General features: G+C 47.3%; 1 protein-coding gene across 1 annotated transcript in view; it reads left to right on the forward strand.

Annotated features, from left to right (window-relative positions):
* Positions 1-22,362, forward strand: part of LOC140065852 (B-cell receptor CD22-like) — a 36,342-nt gene that overhangs the window by 10,164 nt on the left and 3,816 nt on the right. Inside the window, exons 8-11 of the mRNA XM_072113409.1 lie at positions 307-528; positions 2,721-2,811; positions 4,185-4,254; positions 4,358-4,419. Of these exons, the coding sequence (XP_071969510.1) occupies positions 307-528; positions 2,721-2,811; positions 4,185-4,254; positions 4,358-4,419 (445 nt within the window). The remainder of the gene's footprint in view (positions 1-306; positions 529-2,720; positions 2,812-4,184; positions 4,255-4,357; positions 4,420-22,362) is intronic.

Genomic DNA, 22,362 nt, shown 5'->3' on the forward strand with positions numbered 1-22,362 from the left:
TAGAATGCATAGAACACACATCAGGCAAATCAGGCATAATATTAAAGGGGATTTTCCGGAATCCCTTTAAACCCCCTAAATGCCCTTGGAAGGTTTAAAAGATAGGCTGATCAATGGCCCAACATTAGAACCAAAATGCGGTGAGTCCACTTTTTGCCCGGATAATTTTTCAATCCTCCTTGGAAGTTTTAAGCATTAATAATGGTAATAATACTAAACTTCCTACCACATTGTGAAGGACAGATCATTGGGAAGTAGGTAATGTATGTCTGAGATCACTGAGTACAATGTTTCTTCCTCCTGTAGATGCAGCGGATGGGGTGAACATCACTGTGAGGAATGACCATGAATTGGTGTGTGATTTCGGGAGCAGCCGTCCTGATGTCACTCACTACACCTGGAGGAAGGATGGATCTATATTACACAATGAGACAGGGAAGACTCTGACCATAGACAACAATGGCCGCTATTCATGTATCGCTCACAACACGGCTGGGGATTCCTCCTCACAAGAGATCCACATACAACGTTAGTGAACGATGAGAGTGCATAGTCTAGTAGCAGTCCAATTGTAGTGCAGTAATATCCAAAAATAGTTTAGTAGTAATCCATCAGTGGTTAAGTGGTTAAGAGTCCAGCAGTTATTTGGTAGTAGTCCAGTAGTAGTTAAAAGGGTTTTCCCAGGAAACAAGTTAGGCAGACGGTGCAACGCTTGTCCATAGAGGTGAATGGAGCAGACAGACATGCGCAGTGGCCTGCTCCATTCATCTCAAGAACCGGCAATCAGCAAGTTAGGATCTATCCTGTGGACTTGTTTCCCAGGAAAACCCTTAAACTCCTCTGTTGCTATCCTGGAATGGACAAGAAGGGATAGCCCATGCTATGTGTAGGAGATGTCTGTGTGAGAATGGGGGGCATTTTATTTATCCTCTGAGGATCAGTGCAAATTCTGCTGCATTAGTAGTGGTTCAGTATTAGTCCAGCAGTAGTCCAGTAATATTTGAGTAGTAGTTCAGTAATAGTCCAGCAGTAGTTCAGTCTTAGTCCAGTAATAGTCCAGCAGTAGTTCAGTAATAGTCCAGCAGTAGTTCAGTCTTAGTCCAGTAATAGTCCAGCAGTAGTTCAGTAATACTCCAGCAGAAGCTCAGTAGTAGCCCAGTAATAGTCCAGCAGTAGTTCAGTAATAGTCCAGCAGTAGTTCAGTAACAGTCCAACAGTAGTTCAGTAATAGTTCAGTAATAGTCCAGTAGTAGTTCAATAATAGTCCAGTAATAGTCCAGCAGTAGTTAAGTAATAGTCCAGTAATGGTCCAGTAGTAGTTCAGTAATTGTCCAGTAGTAGTTCAGCAATAGTCTGTTAATAGTCCAGTAATAGTCCAGTAATAGTTCAGTAATAGCCCAGTAGTAGTTCAGTAATAGTCCAGTAGTAGTTCAGTAACAGTCCAGTAATGGTCCAGTAGTAGTTCAATAATAGTCCAGTAATAGTCCAACAGTAGTTCAGTAATAGTCCAGTAGTAGTCCAGCAGTAGTCCAGTAAAAGTCAAGTAATAGTCCAGTAGTAGTCCAGTAATAGTCCAGTAATAGTCCAGTAATAGTCCAGTAGTAGTCCAGTAATAGTCCAGTAGTAGTTCAGTAATAGTCCAGTAGTAGTTCAATAATAGTCCAGTAATAGTCCAGCAGTAGTTCAGTAATAGTCCAGTAATAGTCCAGTAATAGTCCAGTAATAGTCCAGTAGTAGTTCAATAATAGTCCAGTAATAGTCCAGTAATAGTCCAGTAGTAGTCCAGTAATAGTCCAGCAGTAGTCCAGTAATAGTCCAGTAATAGTCCAGTAGTAGTCCAGTAATAGTCCAGCAGTAGTCCAGTAATAGTCCAGTAGTAGTTCAGTAATAGTCCAGTAATTGTCCAGTAATTGTCCAGTAATAGTCCAGTTACAATCCAGCAGTAGTTCAGTAGTGGTCCAGTAATAGTCCAGCAGTAGTCCAGTAATAGTCCAGCAGTAGTCCAGTAGACATAGAGAAATATTTTCACACTTACTAGCCCCCCCTATATCACAAGAAGGGTCTCTAACGGTAACTGTGGGCACAAAACAGAGGACTTTCATAGCCGTCAATAAGGTAAGGTGAGCCAGCAGTGTGAGGTTCTGTACCTGAGGAGATGTGTAATCATTAGTGATGAGTGAACCATTAAAATTCAGGTCTAGACATATTTTAAAAACTGCTTGGGTTTGGGTACAGAACCTAAACCCCCATTAATTGCGGGTGTTATCTCTTTAAATGCCATTGGAGAAGTCCCCAGCGCCATTTATATTAGGGAGATCCTCTTTGTCACATTTACATGCCACAACTTTGCCAGCAGCATTTAAAGAGTTAATACAGAAGAGTTCAAGAGTGAAAGCGCATGATGGGTGCCAGTACCTTGCATATATTGAATGTGATAGTTTGTTTCAGAGTAGTTCATGCAACATTTTTCTATGATAACATTTTTTGGGTCAAAGAACAGTGAAAAACCTCTGCCATGTATTTAGCACAACCTGCTATCCATGAGTCGGAGTTCTGTCCCGGTGATGTCCAATGTAGGCTCAGACCTTGTTCAAGAAAATCCTTCATGGGCAAGTAACCTAATACCGGCTGCAGTCTGCATGGTCACCTGCTGACAGGTTCCCTTTATGAAGTCTTTGGTATCACTTCATGTACTTTTTACATTTTCCTGTTTTTTAAAGGTGATAGCACAGATTTCCCTCTGATCCTGGGGGCAGTCGCTGGAGTTTTCTTTCTGCTGCTTTGTGTTCTGGCCATGTACTTATCCTCAAGGTAATTCAGAAAAGATAATGGGGGTCATTTACTAAGGGCCCGAATCGCTCTTTTTCGTTGGGTTTCCCGAAAGTTACCAGTTTGCTCCGAATTACCCCGGGTTTTTGGCGCACGCAATCGGATTGTGGCGCATGGGCATGGGCATGCATGCGACGGAAATGGGGGGGGGGGGGGGGCGTGGCCGTCGGAAAACCCGACAGATTCGGAAAAACCATGGTATTTAAAAAAAAACAATTGTCGCTTGATACGTGCTTACCTGCACCCAGGATAGGACGGTGAACTTCGTCGGACTTCAGTGCAGCAGCGACACCTGGTGGACAGTGGGCGCACTACCTTAGTGAATCGCTGGAACACCCGAATCCTCGACGGAGAACGCGACGCTGGACCGCGACAGGACTGGGTAAGTAAATGTGCCCCAATGTGATGCAGAGATAAGACTGATGTCTCATAGACTGAGCTCCGCCTCCTTAGCTGGGTGGATGCACTGAATTTCAATGACTTTTGTTATGTGAAGTATCAATTATGGATGATAGCGAAAAGCAAAGTTTGGGTCCACCATGCCTGACCCTGGACTTCATTAGAAGTTCCAGTTTGGCTCAAGCTTATATTTTATAATTGTAACTCCAGACAAAATATTTTTTGGTCTCTTTGACTATTGGATATAAAAACTTTTGGATTGTCATAAAAACCAGAATTAACCTTAAATCTTGATCGCAGACACCTGTTATAATTCTTACAGCTGATAATTGTAGCCTAAGTCTAAGGTACAGTAATGGCCAACATCCAGAGGATCGTTTGTATCTAGGGGTCATCTGTAAGTCGGGTGTTCTTAAGTCGGGGAGCACTTGTACTTTAATACCAATTGTGTACCTTTGGATTATGTGGAATTTTGTACTAATATCTACAGTGTATGTACTTGATTAATTGACCATCGCACTTCTTGTTTTTTGTGTTTTTTTCATTTTGAATGTTTTAGTGTTTATTGATTGCCCTGTTATGTATTGATAAAGATTAGAGTCATTTTATGGGATTGGCTCTATGGTTTTTGGTTATTTTTTGATCCTGTAAACTTGTTTTAGTACTAATATTATTTTTGGTAGAGAGATTGTAGTGGGACATTCTATTGGTATTCACTAGGGGAGTGGTCCTGGTCCAGGTTAGACAGCAGAACCCGACCCAGAATAGGATTTTTAGGTTTGAATTTATGTGGGTCCCAAGTGTTAATTTAAGGTTTGCTGTTAGAGGAAATTAACCAGTTAAGCATCAGGTTAAAGTTTGCTCCACCTGTACAATTATCTGTGATACATTATATCTACATAAGATATAATAGTTATAGAGGAAGATGCTGATTTTTATTTTTCTCATTTTAATAGAAAAATCTGGAAGTCTTGTTTTTTAGCCTCCCCAAAACTCACATCACCGACCCCTGGGATCCTCTTCAGTGTGAGTGTCTTATAATAAATCCTCTGCTTTTATATCGCAATGTTTTCTGCAGGTCAGGACCAAATATCTGATTTTATCATAATTTCTTCACTCCTTCCTCCAGGACACAAATGGAGAAACTCTGTACGAAATTATCCAAACCCAACCGGATTCAATGGAAATCATGTAAGTTTCTTCCATTTCCATTATTCTGCTTCCTTCCACAAATTATTGGCAATGTGTCACATCCCGGTAAGAGGCGTCTTATTTTTTTACATTTAAAAAAAAAAAATTTTATAAATATATTTTGATGCCAAACAGAAGTTTTTAATGGAATCATTTTGCAGAATATAAAACTCTATGATCGCTCTGTAAGTTATTTATTGAAACAAGGAAATGTCATCAATTTCTTGGGATTTTTTATGGTGTTCGTTATGTGTAGAGATGAGCGAACATACTCGTCCGAGCTTGATGCTCGGTCGAGCATTAGCGTACTCGAAACTGCTCGTTGCTCGGACGAATACTTCGCCCGCTCGAGAAAATGGCAGCTCCCGCCGTTTTGCTTTTTGGCGGCCAGAAACAGAGCCAATCACAAGCCAGGAGACTCTGCACTCCACCCAGCATGACGTGGTACCCTTACACGTCGATAGCAGTGGTTGGCTGGCCAGATCAGGTGACCCTGGGATAGACTAGCCGCTGCCCGCGCTGCTCGGATCATTCTGTGTCTGGATGCCGCTAGGGAGAGAGCTGCTGCTGGTCAGGGAAAGCGTTAGGGTGTTCTATTAGCTTACTGTTAGGCAGGAGTGATTCTCCAAGAACCCAACAGCCCTTCTTAGGGCTACAATAACGTTCTACTTTTTTTTTTTTATTTGCAGCTAGTACCATATTGTGAGGAATTTGCAGGGGGACTTGCTACCGTTGTGTTTAGCTCTTAGTGGCACACATATCCACCTAAAACACCAAAGTGGGAAAATTTATTAGGGGTTTGATTTCAATTAGGCACAGTCTGCCATTTACTTTTTATTTTACGTTTATTTTTTTAATAACTCAGTGTCATCTCATCTGGCATAGTAGTGTGCTTTCATACTTGGCTAGAAAATAGCCATAGGAGAATCCAAACGGCTTACTTACGCCTACAGTAGCGTTATATATATTTGATTTCTGGTTGATCTGCTGGTGGCTGAACTTGCTGCAGTGCATCTACTAGCAAATTGTGAGCAATTTGTAGTGAGACTTGCGACCGCTGTGTTTTGCGCTTAGTGACGCACATATCCATCGCAAAGACCGAAGTGGGAAAATTTATTAGGGGTTGGATTTCAATTAGGCACAGTCTGCCATTTCCTTTTTTATTTTACGTTTATTTTGTTTAATAACTCAGCGTCATCTCATCTGGCATAGTAGTGTGCTTTCATACTTGGCTAGAAAATAGCCATAGCAATAGGATAGCATCGTTTGGTTTTAAAAACTAAAAAACACAAAAAAAACAAAAAAACACAAAAAAAAGTTAAAAAAAAATTAAAGCTATAACTCTCATTTTCAAAATGTTTAACCCGAGGGCTAGGGGTAGAGGACGAGGGCGGGGACGTGGGCGTCCAACTACTGCAGGGGTCAGAGGCCGTGGTCCTGGGCGGGGTGAGACACCACCTGCTTATGAGGGAGCAGGGGAACGCCGCAGAGCTACACTCCCTAGGTTCATGTCTGAAGTTACTGGGACTCGTGGTAGAGCACTGTTGAGGCCAGAACAGTGCGAACAGGTGATGTCGTGGATTGTCGACAATGCTTCTAGCAATTTGTCCACCAGTCAGTCTTCCACACAGTCCACCCATGTCACCGAAATCGGCACTCCTCCAGCTCCTGCACCTCAGCCTCCTCCCCCCCAGTCTGCCCCCTCCCAGGAAAATTTGCCATTTGAACCGGCATACTCTGAGGAACTGTTTTCTGGACCCTTCCCACACTCACAAACCACTTGTCCGGTTGCTGCTGAGCAATTTTCCGATGCCCAGGTTTTCCACCAGTCGCAGTCTGTGGGTGATGATGACCTTCTTGACGTAGTGGAAGAAGTGTCTAAAGAGGTGTCCGACGATGAGGAGACACGGTTGTCAGACAGTGGGGAAGTTGTTGTCAGGGCAGGAAGTCCGAGGGGGGAGCAGACTGAGGGATCGGAGGATGATGAGGTGACAGACCCAAGCTGGGTTGATAGGCCGGGTGAACACAGTGCTTCTGAGACAGAGGAGAGTCCTCGACCAGAACAGGTTGGAAGAGGCAGTGGTGGGGCCAGACGGAGAGGCAGGGCCAGAGCTGGTGCATCAGCGCCAAATGTGTCAACTAGTGAAGCTCCCGTGGAGAGGGCTCTTGCGGCGAGGGCTAGATTTTCAGAAGTCTGGAGGTTCTTTAAGGAAACACCGGATGACCGACGGACTGTGGTGTGCAACATTTGCCAAACCAGGCTCAGCAGGGGTTCCACCACTACTAGCTTAACTACCACCAGTATGCGCAGGCATATGAATGCTAAACACCCCACTCAGTGGCAACAAGCCCGTTCACCTCCGGCCGTGCACACCACTGCTCCTTCCCCTGTGTCAGCTGATAGTCAGCCCCCTGCCCAGGACCCTGCCACAAAAACCCCATCGTCGCCTCCACGATCCTCCACAGCATCCACCAGCGTTCAGCTCTCCACACCCCAGACGCTGGAGCGGAAACGCAAATATAGTGCAACCCACCCGCACGCCCAAGCCCTTAATGTCCACATCTCCAGATTGCTTAGCCTGGAGATGCTGCCCTATAGGCTAGTAGAGACCGAGGCCTTTCGCAACCTCATGGCGGCGGCCGCCCCTCGGTATTCGGTCCCCAGCCGCCACTACTTTTCCCGATGTGCCGTCCCAGCCCTGCACCAGCACGTGTCAGACAACATCATCCGTGCCCTGACCAACGCCGTTTCTGACAAGGTCCACCTGACCACGGACACGTGGACGAGTGCTGCCGGGCAGGGCCACTATATATCGCTGACGGCACATTGGGTTAACTTGGTGGAGGCTGGGACCGAGTCTGAACCTGCGGCTGGTCATATACTGCCGACGCCGAGGATTGCGGGGCCTACCTCGGTCCAGGTGTGTCAGGCCTACTATGCCTCCTCCTCCTCCCACCCCTCCTCCACCTCCTCCTCCTCCGAATTACCATCCGTGGGCATGGCGCCATCAGTCGGTAGCTCTAGGCACAGCAGCAGTGCCGTCGCTAAGCGACAGCAGGCGGTGCTCAAACTGCTGAGCCTAGGCGATAAAAGGCACACCGCCCAAGAGTTATTACAGGGCATCACGGCGCAGACTGATCTGTGGCTGGCACCGCTGAACCTGAAGCCAGGCATGGTTGTGTGTGACAACGGCCGTAACCTGGTGGCGGCTCTGCAACTCGGCAGACTGACACATGTGCCATGCCTGGCCCATGTGTTAAATCTGATAGTTCAGCGTTTCCTCAAGACATACCCCAATCTGTCTGATTTGCTCACGAAGGTGCGCCGCATCTGTGCGCATTTCAGGAAGTCCAGCACAGATGCTGCCACTCTCAGGGCAGCGCAGCGCCGCCTCCAACTGCCCGCTCACCGACTGTTGTGCGACGTGCCCACGAGGTGGAATTGAACACTGACCATGTTATCCAGAGTTTACCAGCAGCGCCGAGCGATTGTAGACTGCCAGATGTCAACTTCCACCAGAACTGGTAGTCAGGTCAGTCAGCTTCCTCAAGTCTACAATGAGGAGTGGACGTGGATGTCTGATATCTGTCAGGTGCTGAGTAACTTTGAGGAGTCAACACAGATGGTCAGTGGCGATGCCGCCATCATCAGCCTCACCATCCCGCTGCTTGGCCTGTTGAAAAACTCTCTGATCAGCATGAAGTCGGAAGCTTTGCGCTCGTCACAAGAGACGGGGGAAGAAGATTCCCTTGTTGATAGCCAAAGCACCCTCAGGTCTGTTTCTCAGCGCATATCGGAGGAGGTGGAGGTGGAGGAGGATGAGGAGGAAGAGGAGGAGAATGTTGGCGAGACACAAGAGGGGACCATTGTTGAGTCCTTCACTGTTCAGCGTGTATGGGCAGAAGAAGAGGAGTTGGAGGAGTTGGAGGAGGAGGAAATGGACAGTCAGGCCAGTGAGGGGAGTGAATTCTTACGCGTTGGGACTCTGGCGCATATGGCAGATTTCATGCTAGGCTGCCTATCCCGTGACCCTCGCGTTCAAAGAATTTATTCCAGCACCGATTACTGGGTGTTCACTCTCCTGGACCCACGGTACAAGCAAAATCTTTCCACTCTCATCCCTGGAGAGGAAAGGAGTGTGAGAATGCATGAATACCAGCAGGCCCTGGTGCACAAGCTGAAACAGTATTTCCCTTCTGACAGCGCTAACGGCAGAGTGCGTAGTTCTGCGGGACAAGTAGCGAGGGAGAGTAGGCGAGCAGGCAGCTTGTCCAGCACTGGCAAGGGTACGCTTTACAAGGCTTTTGCCAGCTTTATGTCACCCCAGCAAGACACTGTCACCTGTCCCCAGTCTCGGCAGAGTAGGGCTGATCTTTACAGAAAGATGGTGAGGGAGTACGTAGCTGACCATACCATCGTCCTAAATGATCACACAGCTCCCTACAACTACTGGGTTTCAAAGCTGGACATGTGGCACGAACTGGCGCTGTACGCAGGTTCTTGCCTGCCCTGCCGCTAGCGTCTTGTCCGAGCGGGTTTTCAGTGCAGCTGGTGGCATCATCACTAGAGATGAGCGAACATGCTCGTCCGAGCTTGATGCTCGGTCGAGCATTAGGGTACTCGAAACTGCTCGTTACTCGGACGAATACTTCGCCCGCTCGAGAAAATGGCAGCTCCCGCCGTTTTGCTTTTTGGCGGCCAGAAACAGAGCCAATCACAAGCCAGGAGACTCTGCACTCTACCCAGCATGACGTGGTACCCTTACACGTCGATAGCAGTGGTTGGCTGGCCAGATCAGGTGACCCTGGGATAGACTAGCCGCTGGCCGCGCTGCTCGGATCATTCTGTCTCTGGATGCCGCTAGGGAGAGAGCTGCTGCTGGTCAGGGAAAGCGTTAGGGTGTTCTATTAGCTTACTGTTAGGCAGGAGTGATTCTCAAAGAACCCAACAGCCCTTCTTAGGGCTACAATAACGTTCTACTTTTTTTATTTTAATTTGCATCTTTTACCATTTTGTGAGGAATTAGCAGGGGGACTTGCTACCGTTGTGTTTAGCTCTTAGTGGCACACATATCCATAGCAAAGACCGAAGTGGGAAAATTCAGTAGGGGTTGGATTTCTATTAGGCAATAACTCAGTGTCATCTCATCTGGCATAGTAGTGTGCTTCCTTTGATACTTGGCTAGAAAATAGCCATAGGAGAATACAAACAGCTTCTTGAAGCCTACAGTAGCGTTCTATATATTTGATTTCTGGTTGATCTGCTGGTGGCTGTAGTTTCTGCAGTGCATGTACTTGCCAATTCTGAGCAATTTGTAGTGAGACTTGCGACCGCTGTGTTCTGCGCTTAGTGGCGCACATATCCATAGCAAAGGCCGAAGTGGGAAAATTCAGTAGGGGTTGGATTTCTATTAGGCAATAACTCAGTGTCATCTCATCTGGCATAGTAGTGTGCTTCCTTTGATACTTGGCTAGAAAATAGCCATAGGAGAATACAAACAGCTTCTTGAAGCCTACAGTAGCGTTCTATATATTTGATTTCTGGTTGATCTGCTGGTGGCTGTAGTTTCTGCAGTGCATGTACTTGCCAATTCTGAGCAATTTGTAGTGAGACTTGCGACCGCTGTGTTCTGCGCTTAGTGGCGCACATATCCATAGCAAAGGCCGAAGTGGCAAAATTCAGTAGGGGTTGGATTTCTATTAGGCAATAACTCAGTGTCATCTCATCTGGCATAGTAGTGTGCTTCCTTTGATACTTGGCTAGAAAATAGCCATAGGAGAATACAAACAGCTTCTTGAAGCCTACAGTAGCGTTCTATATATTTGATTTCTGGTTGATCTGCTGGTGGCTGTAGTTTCTGCAGTGCATGTACTTGCCAATTCTGAGCAATTTGTAGTGAGACTTGCGACCGCTGTGTTCTGCGCTTAGTGGCGCACATATCCATAGCAAAGGCCGAAGTGGCAAAATTCAGTAGGGGTTGGATTTCTATTAGGCAATAACTCAGTGTCATCTCATCTGGCATAGTAGTGTGCTTCCTTTGATACTTGGCTAGAAAATAGCCATAGGAGAATACAAACAGCTTCTTGAAGCCTACAGTAGCGTTCTATATATTTGATTTCTGGTTGATCTGCTGGTGGCTGTAGTTTCTGCAGTGCATGTACTTGCCAATTCTGAGCAATTTGTAGTGAGACTTGCGACCGCTGTGTTCTGCGCTTAGTGGCGCACATATCCATAGCAAAGGCCGAAGTGGCAAAATTCAGTAGGGGTTGGATTTCTATTAGGCAATAACTCAGTGTCATCTCATCTGGCATAGTAGTGTGCTTCCTTTGATACTTGGCTAGAAAATAGCCATAGGAGAATACAAACAGCTTCTTGAAGCCTACAGTAGCGTTCTATATATTTGATTTCTGGTTGATCTGCTGGTGGCTGTAGTTTCTGCAGTGCATGTACTTGCCAATTCTGAGCAATTTGTAGTGAGACTTGCGACCGCTGTGTTCTGCGCTTAGTGGCGCACATATCCATAGCAAAGGCCGAAGTGGCAAAATTCAGTAGGGGTTGGATTTCTATTAGGCAATAACTCAGTGTCATCTCATCTGGCATAGTAGTGTGCTTCCTTTGATACTTGGCTAGAAAATAGCCATAGGAGAATACAAACAGCTTCTTGAAGCCTACAGTAGCGTTATATATTTGATTTCTGGTTGATCTGCTGGTGGCTGTAGTTTCTGCAGTGCATGTACTTGCCAATTCTGAGCAATTTGTAGTGAGACTTGCGACCGCTGTGTTCTGCGCTTAGTGGCGCACATATCCATAGCAAAGGCCGAAGTGGGAAAATTCAGTAGGGGTTGGATTTCTATTAGGCAATAACTCAGTGTCATCTCATCTGGCATAGTAGTGTGCTTCCTTTGATACTTGGCTAGAAAATAGCCATAGCAATAGGATAGGATTGTTTGGTTTTAAAAACTCAAAAAAAAACAAAAAACACAAAAAAAAAAAAAAAACACAAAAAAACACACAAAAAAACAAAAAGAAGTAAAAAAAAAAAAAAAGTTATAACTCTCATTTTAAAAATGTTTAACCCGAGGGCTAGGGGTAGAGGACGAGGGCGGGGACGTGGGCGTCCAACTACTGCAGGGGTCAGAGGCCGTGGTCCTGGGCGGGGTGAGACACCACCTGCTGATGAGGGAGCAGGGGAACGCCGCAGAGCTACACTCCCTAGGTTCATGTCTGAAGTTACTGGGACTCGTGGTAGAGCACTGTTGAGGCCAGAACAGTGCGAACAGGTGATGTCGTGGATTGCTGACAATGCTTCGAGCAATTTGTCCACCACCAGTCAGTCTTCCACGCAGTCCACCCATGTCACCGAAATCCCCACTCCTCCAGCTCCTGCACCTCAGCCTCCTCCCCCCCAGTCTGCCCCCTCCCAGGAAAATTTGGCATTTGAACCGGCATACTCTGAGGAACTGTTTTCTGGACCCTTCCCACAGTCACAAACCACTTGTCCGGTTGCTGCTGAGCAATTTTCCGATGCCCAGGTTTTCCACCAGTCACAGTCTGTGGGTGATGATGACCTTCTTGACGTAGTGGAAGTGTGTAAAGAGGTGTCCGACGATGAGGAGACACGGTTGTCAGACAGTGGGGAAGTTGTTGTCAGGGCAGGAAGTCCGAGGGGGGAGCAGACTGAGGGATCGGAGGATGATGAGGTGACAGACCCAAGCTGGGTTGAGAGGCCGGGTGAACACAGTGCTTCTGAGACGGAGGAGAGTCCTCGACCTGAACAGGTTGGAAGAGGCAGTGGTGGGGCCAGACGGAGAGGCAGGGCCAGAGCTGGTGCATCAGCGCCACTGTCAACTAGTGAAGCTCCCGTGGTGAGGGCTCTTGCGGCGAGGGCTAGATCTTCAGAAGTGTGGAGGTTCTTTAAGGAAACACCGGATGACCGACGGACTGTGGTGTGCAACATTTGCCAAACCAGGCTCAGCAGGGGTTCCACCACTACTAGCTTAACTACCACCAGTATGCGCAGGCATATGAATGCTAAGCACCCCACTCAGTGGCAACAAGCCCGTTCACCTCCGGCCGTGCACACCACTGCTCCTTCCCCTGTGTCAGCTGCTAGTCAGCCCCCTGCCCAGGACCCTGGCACAAAAACCCCATCGTCGCCTCCACGATCCTCCACAGCATCCACCAGCGTTCAGCTCTCCATACCCCAGACGCTGGAGCGGAAACGCAAATATAGTGCAACCCACCCGCACGCCCAAGCCCTTAATGTGCACATCTCCAGATTGCTTAGCCTGGAGATGCTGCCCTATAGGCTAGTAGAGACCGAGGCCTTTCGCAACCTCATGGCGGCGGCCGCCCCTCGGTATTCGGTCCCCAGCCGCCACTACTTTTCCCGATGTGCCGTCCCAGCCCTGCACCAGCACGTGTCAGACAACATCATCCGTGCCCTGACCAACGCCGTTTCTGACAAGGTCCACCTGACCACGGACACGTGGACGAGTGCTGCCGGGCAGGGCCACTATATATCGCTGACGGCACATTGGGTTAACTTGGTGGAGGCTGGGACCGAGTCTGACCCTGGGGCTGCTCATATACTGCCGACGCCGAGGATTGCGGGGCCTACCTCGGTCCAGGTGTTTCAGGCCTACTATGCCTCCTCCTCCTCCCACCCCTCCTCCACCTCCTCCTCCGAACTACCATCCGTGGGCACGGCGCCATCAGTCGGTAGCTCTAGGCACAGCAGCAGTGCCGTCGCTAAGCGACAGCAGGCGGTGCTCAAACTGCTGAGCCTAGGCGACAAAAGGCACACCGCCCAAGAGCTATTACAGGGCATCACGGCGCAGACTGATCTGTGGCTGGCACCGCTGAACCTCAAGCCGGGAATGGTTGTGTGTGACAACGGCCGTAACCTGGTGGCGGCTCTGCAACTCGGCAGACTGACACATGTGCAGCGTTTCCTCAAGACATACCCCAATCTGTCTGATTTGCTCACGAAGGTGCGCCGCATCTGTGCGCATTTCAGGAAGTCCAGCCCAGATGCTGCCACTCTCAGGGCAGCGCAGCGCCGCCTCCAACTGCCCGCTCACCGACTGTTGTGCGACGTGCCCACGAGGTGGAATTCAACACTGACCATGTTATCCAGAGTTTACCAGCAGCGCAGAGCGATTGTAGACTGCCAGATGTCAACTTCCACCAGAACTGGTAGTCAGGTCAGTCAGCTTCCTCAAGTCTACAATGAGGAGTGGACGTGGATGTCTGATATCTGTCAGGTGCTGAGTAACTTTGAGGAGTCAACACAGATGGTCAGTGGCGATGCCGCCATCATCAGCCTCACCATCCCGCTGCTTGGCCTGTTGAAAAACTCTCTGGTCAGCATGAAGTCGGAAGCTTTGCGCTCGTCACAAGAGACGGGGGAAGAATATTCCCTTGTTGATAGCCAAAGCACCCTGAGGTCTGTTTCTCAGCGCATATCGGAGGAGGTGGAGGTGGAGGAGGATGAGGAGGAAGAGGAGGAGAATGTTGGCGAGACACAAGAGGGGACCATTGTTGAGTCCTTCACTGTTCAGCGTGTATGGGCAGAAGAAGAGGAGTTGGAGGAGTTGGAGGAGGAGGAAATGGACAGTCAGGCCAGTGAGGGGAGTGAATTCTTACGCGTTGGTACTCTGGCGCATATGGCAGATTTCATGCTAGGCTGCCTATCCCGTGACCCTCGCGTTCAAAGAATTTATTCCAGCACCGATTACTGGGTGTTCACTCTCCTGGACCCACGGTACAAGCAAAATCTTCCCACTCTCATCCCTGGAGAGGAAAGGAGTGTGAGAATGCATGAATACCAGCAGGCCCTGGTGCACAAGCTGAAACAGTATTTCCCTTCTGACAGCGCTAGCGGCAGAGTGCGTAGTTCTGCGGGACAAGTAGCGAGGGAGAGTAGGCGAGCAGGCAGCTTGTCCAGCACTGGCAAGGGTACGCTTTACAAGGCTTTTGCCAGCTTTATGTCACCCCAGCAAGACACTGTCACCTGTCCCCAGTCTCGGCAGAGTAGGGCTGATCTTTACAGAAAGATGGTGAGGGAGTACGTAGCTGACCATACCATCGTCCTAAATGATCACACAGCTCCCTACAACTACTGGGTTTCAAAGCTGGACATGTGGCACGAACTGGCGCTGTACGCCTTGGAGGTTCTTGCCTGCCCTGCCGCTAGCGTCTTGTCCGAGCGGGTTTTCAGTGCAGCTGGTGGCATCATCACCGATAAGCGTACACGCCTGTCGACTGACAGCGCTGACAGGCTGACGCTTATTAAAATGAATAAAGGCTGGATTTCTCAGAATTTCCAATCTCCACCAGGTGAAGGAAGCTCAACCTGAATAATTGATCCACTCCTCCTCCTCCTCCTCATTTTCCTCCTTCTCCTCCTCTTTGTACAGTAAAGCAGAGGAAAATGGCTATTTTTTGACAGGGCCCACTGGCTCTTGCTATAGTACTTCATGCATTTAATTTTTCTGGAGGGCCACCTACCCGGTCCTCTGTTTGAAACAATTTTTGTGAGTGCCACATACAGGCACTCAATCTATTCCATTTTTCTGGAGGGCCACCTACCCGGTCCTCTGTTTTAAAAAATTTTTGGGACTGCCACATACAGGCACTCAATCTATTCCATTTTACTGGAGGGCCACCTACCTGCTCCTCTGGTTTGAAACATTTTTGGGACTGCCACATACAGGCACTCAATCTATCCCATTTTACTGGAGGGCCACCTACCTGCTCCTCTGGTTTGAAAAATGTTTGGGACTGCCACATACAGGCACTCAATCTATTCCATTTTACTGCAGGGCCACCTACCTGCTCCTCTGGTTTGAACAATTTTTGGGACTGCCACATACAGGCACTCAATCTATTCCATTTTACTGGAGGGCCACCTACCTGCTCCTCTGGTTTGAAACATTTTTGGGACTGCCACATACAGGCACTCAATCTATTCCATTTTACTGCAGGGCCACCTACCTGCTCCTCTGGTTTGAACAATTTTTGGGACTGCCACATACAGGCACTCAATCTATTCCATTTTACTGGAGGGCCACCTACCTGCTCCTCTGGTTTGAAACATTTTTGGGACTGCCACATACAGGCACTCAATCTATTCCATTTTACTGCAGGGCCACCTACCTGCTCCTCTGGTTTGAACAATTTTTGGGACTGCCACATACAGGCACTCAATCTATTCCATTTTACTGGAGGGCCACCTACCTGCTCCTCTGGTTTGAAACATTTTTGGGACTGCCACATACAGGCACTCAATCTATTCCATTTTACTGCAGGGCCACCTACCTGCTCCTCTGGTTTGAACAATTTTTGGGACTGCCACATACAGGCACTCAATCTATTCCATTTTACTGCAGGGCCACCTACCTGCTCCTCTGGTTTGAACAATTTTTGGGACTGCCACATACAGGCACTCAATCTATTCCATTTTACTGGAGGGCCACCTACCTGCTCCTCTGGTTTGAAGAATTTTTGGGACTGCCACATACAGGCACTCAATCTATTCCATTTTACTGGAGGGCCACCTACCTGCTCCTCTGGTTTGAAACATTTTTGGGACTGCCACATACAGGCACTCAATCTATCCCATTTTACTGGAGGGCCACCTACCTGCTCCTCTGGTTTGAAAAATGTTTGGGACTGCCACATACAGGCACTATCCAAATTAAATTGTCTCCATAGCAGCCTCCACACGTTGTCTCCATTGCTACCTCCAAAAGTCGTCCATATAGCTGCCTCCATACATCGTCCCTTTATCAAACGAGGTGTGTCAGGCAGAAATTTGGGTTGTTTTCATGGATTCCACATCAAAGTTGTTAACTTTGTCGCCACCCTGCTGTGTTATCCACAAAATATACTGGCAAACTTTTACCATTTAGGGATATTATTTCAGCGCTTCTTGCGCATCTGTTTACATTCCCCTCACCCGGCATATCCTAAACTTATAAGAACGCTACTACACTTGATCTTATACAAAAGGTTCTTAGAAGTGCTGTTTGGGGAGTAGCCTAGAGACAGGGGCTTGGATTGGCGAAAGCTCGCCTGGCAGCGGAGCGCCAGCTCCATGCGCATCATGCGCTTCTTGCGCATCTGTTTACATTCCCCTCACCCGCCATATCCCAAACTTATAAGAACGCTACTACACTTAACTTGGTGCAGGCTGGGACCGAGTCTGACCCTGGGGCTGGTCATATACTGCCGACGCAGAGAATTGCGGGGCCTACCTCGGTCCAGGTCTCAAAGGCCTACTATACCTCCTCCCACCCCTCCTCCACCTCCTCCTCCTCCGAATTACCATCCGTGGGCATGGCGCCATCAGTCGGTAGCTCTAGGCACAGCAGCAGTGCCTTCGCTAAGCGACAGCAGGCGGTGCTGAAACTGCTGAGCCTAGGCGATAAAAGGCACACCGCCCAAGAGCTATTACAGGGCATTCCACATCAAAGTTGTTAACTTTGTCGCCACCCTGCTGTGTAATCCACAAAATATACTTGCAAACTTTTACCATTTAGGGATATTATTTCAGCGCTTCTTGCGCATCTGTTTACATTCCCCTCACCCGCCATATCCTAAACTTATAAGAACGCTACTACACTTGATCTTATACAAAAGGTTCTTAGAAGTGCTGTTTGGGGAGTAGCCTATAGACAGGGGCTTGGATTGGCGAAAGCTCGCCTGGCAGCGGAGCGCCAGCTCCATGCCAAGATCCAACTAACATAGTTTTAACTGCAGCACCTTTAATCTACTACTAGTTCACTGCCTCCATACATGGTCCCCTTATCAAACGAGCTGTGTCAGGCAGAATTTTGGGTTGTTTTCATGGCTTCCATGTTAACTTTGTCGCCACCCTGCTGTGTAATCCACAAAATATACTGGCAAACTTTTATCATTTACCAATATTATTTCAGCGCTTCTTGCGCATCTGTTTACATTCCCCTCACCCTGCATATCCTAAACTTATAAGAACGCTACTACACTTGATCTTATACAAAAGGTACTTAGAAGTGCTGTTTGCGGAGTAGCCTAGAGACAGGGGCTTGGATTGGCGAAAGCTCGCCTGGCAGCGGAGCGCCAGCTCCATGCGCATCATGCGCTTCTTGCGCATCTGTTTACATTCCCCTCACCCTCCATATCCTAAACTTATAAGAACGCTACTACACTTAACTTGGTGCAGGCTGGGACCGAGTCTGACCCTGGGGCTGGTCATATACTGCCGACGCAGAGAATTGCGGGGCCTACCTCGGTCCAGGTCTCAAAGGTCTAGTATACCTCCTCCTCCTCCCACCCCTCCTCCACCTCCTCCTCCTCCGAATTACCATCCGTGGCCATGGCGCCATCAGTCGGTAGCTCTAGGCACAGCAGCAGTGCCGTCGCTAAGCGACAGCAGGCGGTGCTCAAACTGCTGAGCCTAGGCGATAAAAGGCACACCGCCCAAGAGCTATTACAGGGCATTCCACATCAAACTTGTTAACTTTGTCGCCACCCTGCTGTGTAATCCACAAAAAATACTTGCAAACTTTTATCATTTACCGATATTATTTCAGCGCTTCTTGCGCATCTGTTTACATTCCCCTCACCCGCCATATCCTAAACTTATAAGAACGCTACTACACTTGATCTTATACAAAAGGTTCTTAGAAGTGCTGTTTGGGGAGTAGCCTAGAGACAGGGGCTTGGATTGGCGAAAGCTCGCCTGGCAGCGGAGCGCCAGCTCCATGCCAAGATCCAACTAACATAGTTTTAACTGCAGCACCTTTAATCTACTACTAGTTCACTGCCTCCATACATGGTCCCCTTATCAAACGAGCTGTGTCAGGCAGAATTTTGGGTTGTTTTCATGGCTTCCATGTTAACTTTGTCGCCACCCTGCTGTGTAATCCACAAAATATACTGGCAAACTTTTATCATGTACCAATATTATTTGAGCGCTTCTTGCTCACCTCCTTCGGTTCCTCTCTGCCACCCATTGGTTTGAAGCCTGAGTCCATTTAGAGTATGTCGCCATGCCACTCTCTAGCCTGCCGCTGCCTCTGCATGCCATCCCCTATAGCAGTGATGGCGAACCTTTTAGAGACAGAGTGCCCGAACTACAACCAAAATCCACTAATTTACCGTTAAGTGCCAACATGGCTTTTTAAGCAGTAACTTACTGCTACCTGTTCTTCCACTTCTTTCAATTGTATTGGCTACCTGAGGCCACCAATACAGTTGAAAGAAGGAGGGCAATTTCAGACTTTCATAATAGCTTCTCTCCAAGTTGCCTGGGACAGCAGGAAGATTTGATGGATTTGGTCCTGTTTGGTGAACTCTGTCCAAGGGTGATGGCCTGAGTGCCCACAGAAAGGGCTCTGAGTGCCACCTCTGGCACCTGTGCCATAGGTTCGCCACCACTGCCCTATAGTGTCAGGGTCAATTATTGGATGTTTTACATGCTATCTAGCTTCATTCTGTCACTCTGTCATGGCCATGCTGTTGCCCATAGTTTTGGCATAATGGTGCGATTAAGCAGCCTCAGAGGCATCCATGCATGCTGCCCCTGCTGTTTCCTGTCCATTTCCGTGGTGTTTCCATCCTTTTCTGAGGTTCCCAGGTGTTTGGCCAAGCTTCCCTGTGCAGAGACTTGGTCCCCTTGAAAAATGCTCGAGTCTCCCATTGACTTCAATGGGGCTCGTTATTCGAGACGAGCACTCGAGCATCGGGAAAAGTTTGTCTCGAATAACGAGTACCCGAGCATTTTAGTGCTCGCTCATCTCTAGTTATGTGGGATAAATGATTAATTTTTTTATTGTGCATCATTACAGATGTGATTATAAGAAATGTGCATGTATTGTTATGCAAAATCCTTTTTTGGTAAATAGTGACTTAGTAATAATTATAATAATAATAATTATTATTATTATATAAATTATTAGTAATAGAAGTAGTAATTAATAATTAGTAAAAGTAATTATTTTATTATTATTATTATCATCATCATCATCATCATCATTATTATTATTATTATTATTATTTCATCTACATTTGAAAAACTAAATTTTACCTTTCCCACCATAGAGTTTACACTCCATATTTCACTCTTATAATCCATGAATCTTGGCTTAACCAGTGTGATATAATCTCTTGTCTTGCTAAGAATTATGTAGAACTTACTGGACAAATATATTTAGCTGATTGACAAATAAGTTCCACTTCTCCTAGAAGAGAGATGGGTGGTCCGGGCCGCATTAGAGGTGGGTGGGCCGATCCGGGCCGTATGTGAGGTGGGAGGACTGACCAGTCAGGAGACGGGCAGACGTATTATAATTTGTTAATGATGTGCCCCCGGGCCAGTCCCGCTACTTCCCCTGACATGCAGGCCGCAGCATATGAGGTAGTGGGACGGGCCTGGGGGCCGTTCAGGCTTCAGGGTTCTGGCTTCCTGCCAGATGCCTGTCCACCATGGCCCCCCTGCTCCCGGGCCCCATAGCAGCCGCTACGGGCCCGGGCATATGTTACGCTACTGATTGCTATTATTTATGGTTTAGCAACTGGTGGGATTTGGAGGTTGGATCAGTAATCTGATACACTGAAATATATCATGTCACTCTACATGTCACATATAGAGGGCGCTGCCTTCAGGGTGGGACTGAGGCCTAAGTTTTCCTTTTCTGTCCCAAAAAACCTATTTTATATATTCTTCCCAGAATCCCCAGTGTAGGATCCGTGGCGTTTAGGTCTCTGAACACCTGCAGAGGAGGCCTCCATAGTCACAATTTCCATAGTATATTAGTTCCTCCCTTGACCTGTTTGGTTGTCAGCTTGAGAGCGCAGCTACAGATTTATGGATTTTGCGCAAAGAAAACCAGGAAAGTGAAGGCCCGGGACATCCTCTACTATTTCATGCATTTCTTAGTTTGGTTTCCATAAACTGAACATGTAAATGGCCCTTATCTTATCAAATCTGAATCTAATATGAGGATAAATATGGCAGATAATGGCGGAAACAACTGATTGGTGGTCGGTGTCAGACTGAGGTTTCTTGGGCCAAGCAGACAAAATTAATCTGGGGGTCCAGTCTTTATCAAAACTTATGAGGACCTATAGCAGCCTCCAGATTGGGTTATCTTCTGATGGACCTCTGGGATCTAGTACTGGATTTGAGCCTGGGCCTCCCAGAGGATCTTCTGCTGCTCTGATAGGACAATCCGACACTGTTAGTGGTGATGGAGTAAAGATTGTGGGCCTACAAACATTCCTTTCTAAATTGTGATTTTACTTTTACAATCCTGCAAGGCTGAGTTCACACCACTTTATTTGCCATATGTTAGAAGAACACGTCAGGAGGGTTCCGATGTGTCCGTACAACATATGGCATGGACATATCCCACTGTATGCCTGGGGATCCCCCCTGAAAGTGGGGGGAGGAGTGTACATCGGTATCAGCCGACGATCGGCTGCTGATGATGAACGTGGCGTTTCCCCAGTGATCACACTGCAATATGCTGAATAACCGTGCATTGCCTCCGCGGAGGCTGCAGGATGAAAAGACATGGCTTTCTATGTCTTTCCATCCTGCTCTTTTTTTTAGCAGACAGGATATATACTGGATGTGGGCACTAAGTGCGAACTGTCTCAGACTTTGTTGCAATTTAAACAATAAAATTTTAATATTAAAACATTCAAAAACAATAAATATTATACACTTATTATCCAGGTGTACAATGTTATTCTAGTTTCTGAGAAAATGTCCAAAAATGTTTCTTCTTAGTATGAAGTCAAATAGTGTAGCATTAGTCCTTTTATCAGAAAAGATATTTAGTTCATACGTATGACACAATATGTAAAAAAAAGTCGAAAAAAGTAAAACTGGAGGAAAAAAAAAATAATAATAATTTAAAAAAAAATTGTATTTGTATATGAGGCTTTCGTTAGATGCACTTGTATTAAAAAATGCCGGCTATACAACTTTATCGTATAGATATCTTTAAATATACCAATTACACACTTATATCATGTAGATTTTTGGTGAAAAAAGTATCCAGGAGGCTTGTGCTCACAGATTATAGGGCCCTATATGTGTGGCACTAATACGGACAGGACAGTGTTAATTTGAATGTAGTTTACAGCATTGGTTTAAAGGGAACCTACCACCACGAATCTACCTATAAAGGTGGATCGGGTGGTAGGTGGATGTAAGGGACGTGAGGAGAGCTCTTTTTAGAGCTAATCCTCACGTCCCCGCTAACTTTTGGGAAACTTTATTAACCTAATATGTAAATTTAGTTATGCGGCTACTGGGGCGTGGAGTAGCCGGCACGAGGCTACACAGAGCGGTAGCCACATTACTCCTCCTACCCTGTTGTGTGCGGCGTGCAGCTGACAAGCCGGCTACTGCGCATGCGCAGTAGCTCCGGCCTCGGAGCTGGGCCTGCTCAACCGGCGTTCTCAGCTGGCGTTCTCCATCATATCGGACGAGGGCGCGCAGCTACGAGGAGCTGCGCGCCGGACACAACAGGGTAGGAGGAGTAATGTGGCTACTGGGGCGTGGAGTAGCCGCGCTGTGTAGCCTCGTGCCCGGCTACTCCACGCCCCAGTAGCCGCATAACTAAATTTACATATTAGGTTAATAAAGTTTATTAAAAGTTAGCGGGGACGTGAGGATTAGCTCTAAAAAGAGCTCTCCTCATGTCCCTTACATCCACCTACCACCCGATCTACCTTTATAGGTAGATTTGTGGTGGTAGGTTCCCTTTAAGTGAAAGTTATTGTAATATAAATCTTTATGTGTTTACAGGTCTTTAAGTAGGATCAAACACTCCCGGTTAGTAGATCTCTTAATAATTACAGGGTTGAGACTCTACTTTCATCAGAGTTGTGATCGCTGGCTTGAGCTCGTTTCCCCGGCCTGTTGTGCTCTAGTAGACTTCATG

The sequence above is a fragment of the Engystomops pustulosus genome, chromosome 6 (genome assembly GCF_040894005.1).
Source record: "Engystomops pustulosus chromosome 6, aEngPut4.maternal, whole genome shotgun sequence".
NCBI lineage: Eukaryota > Metazoa > Chordata > Amphibia > Anura > Leptodactylidae > Engystomops > Engystomops pustulosus.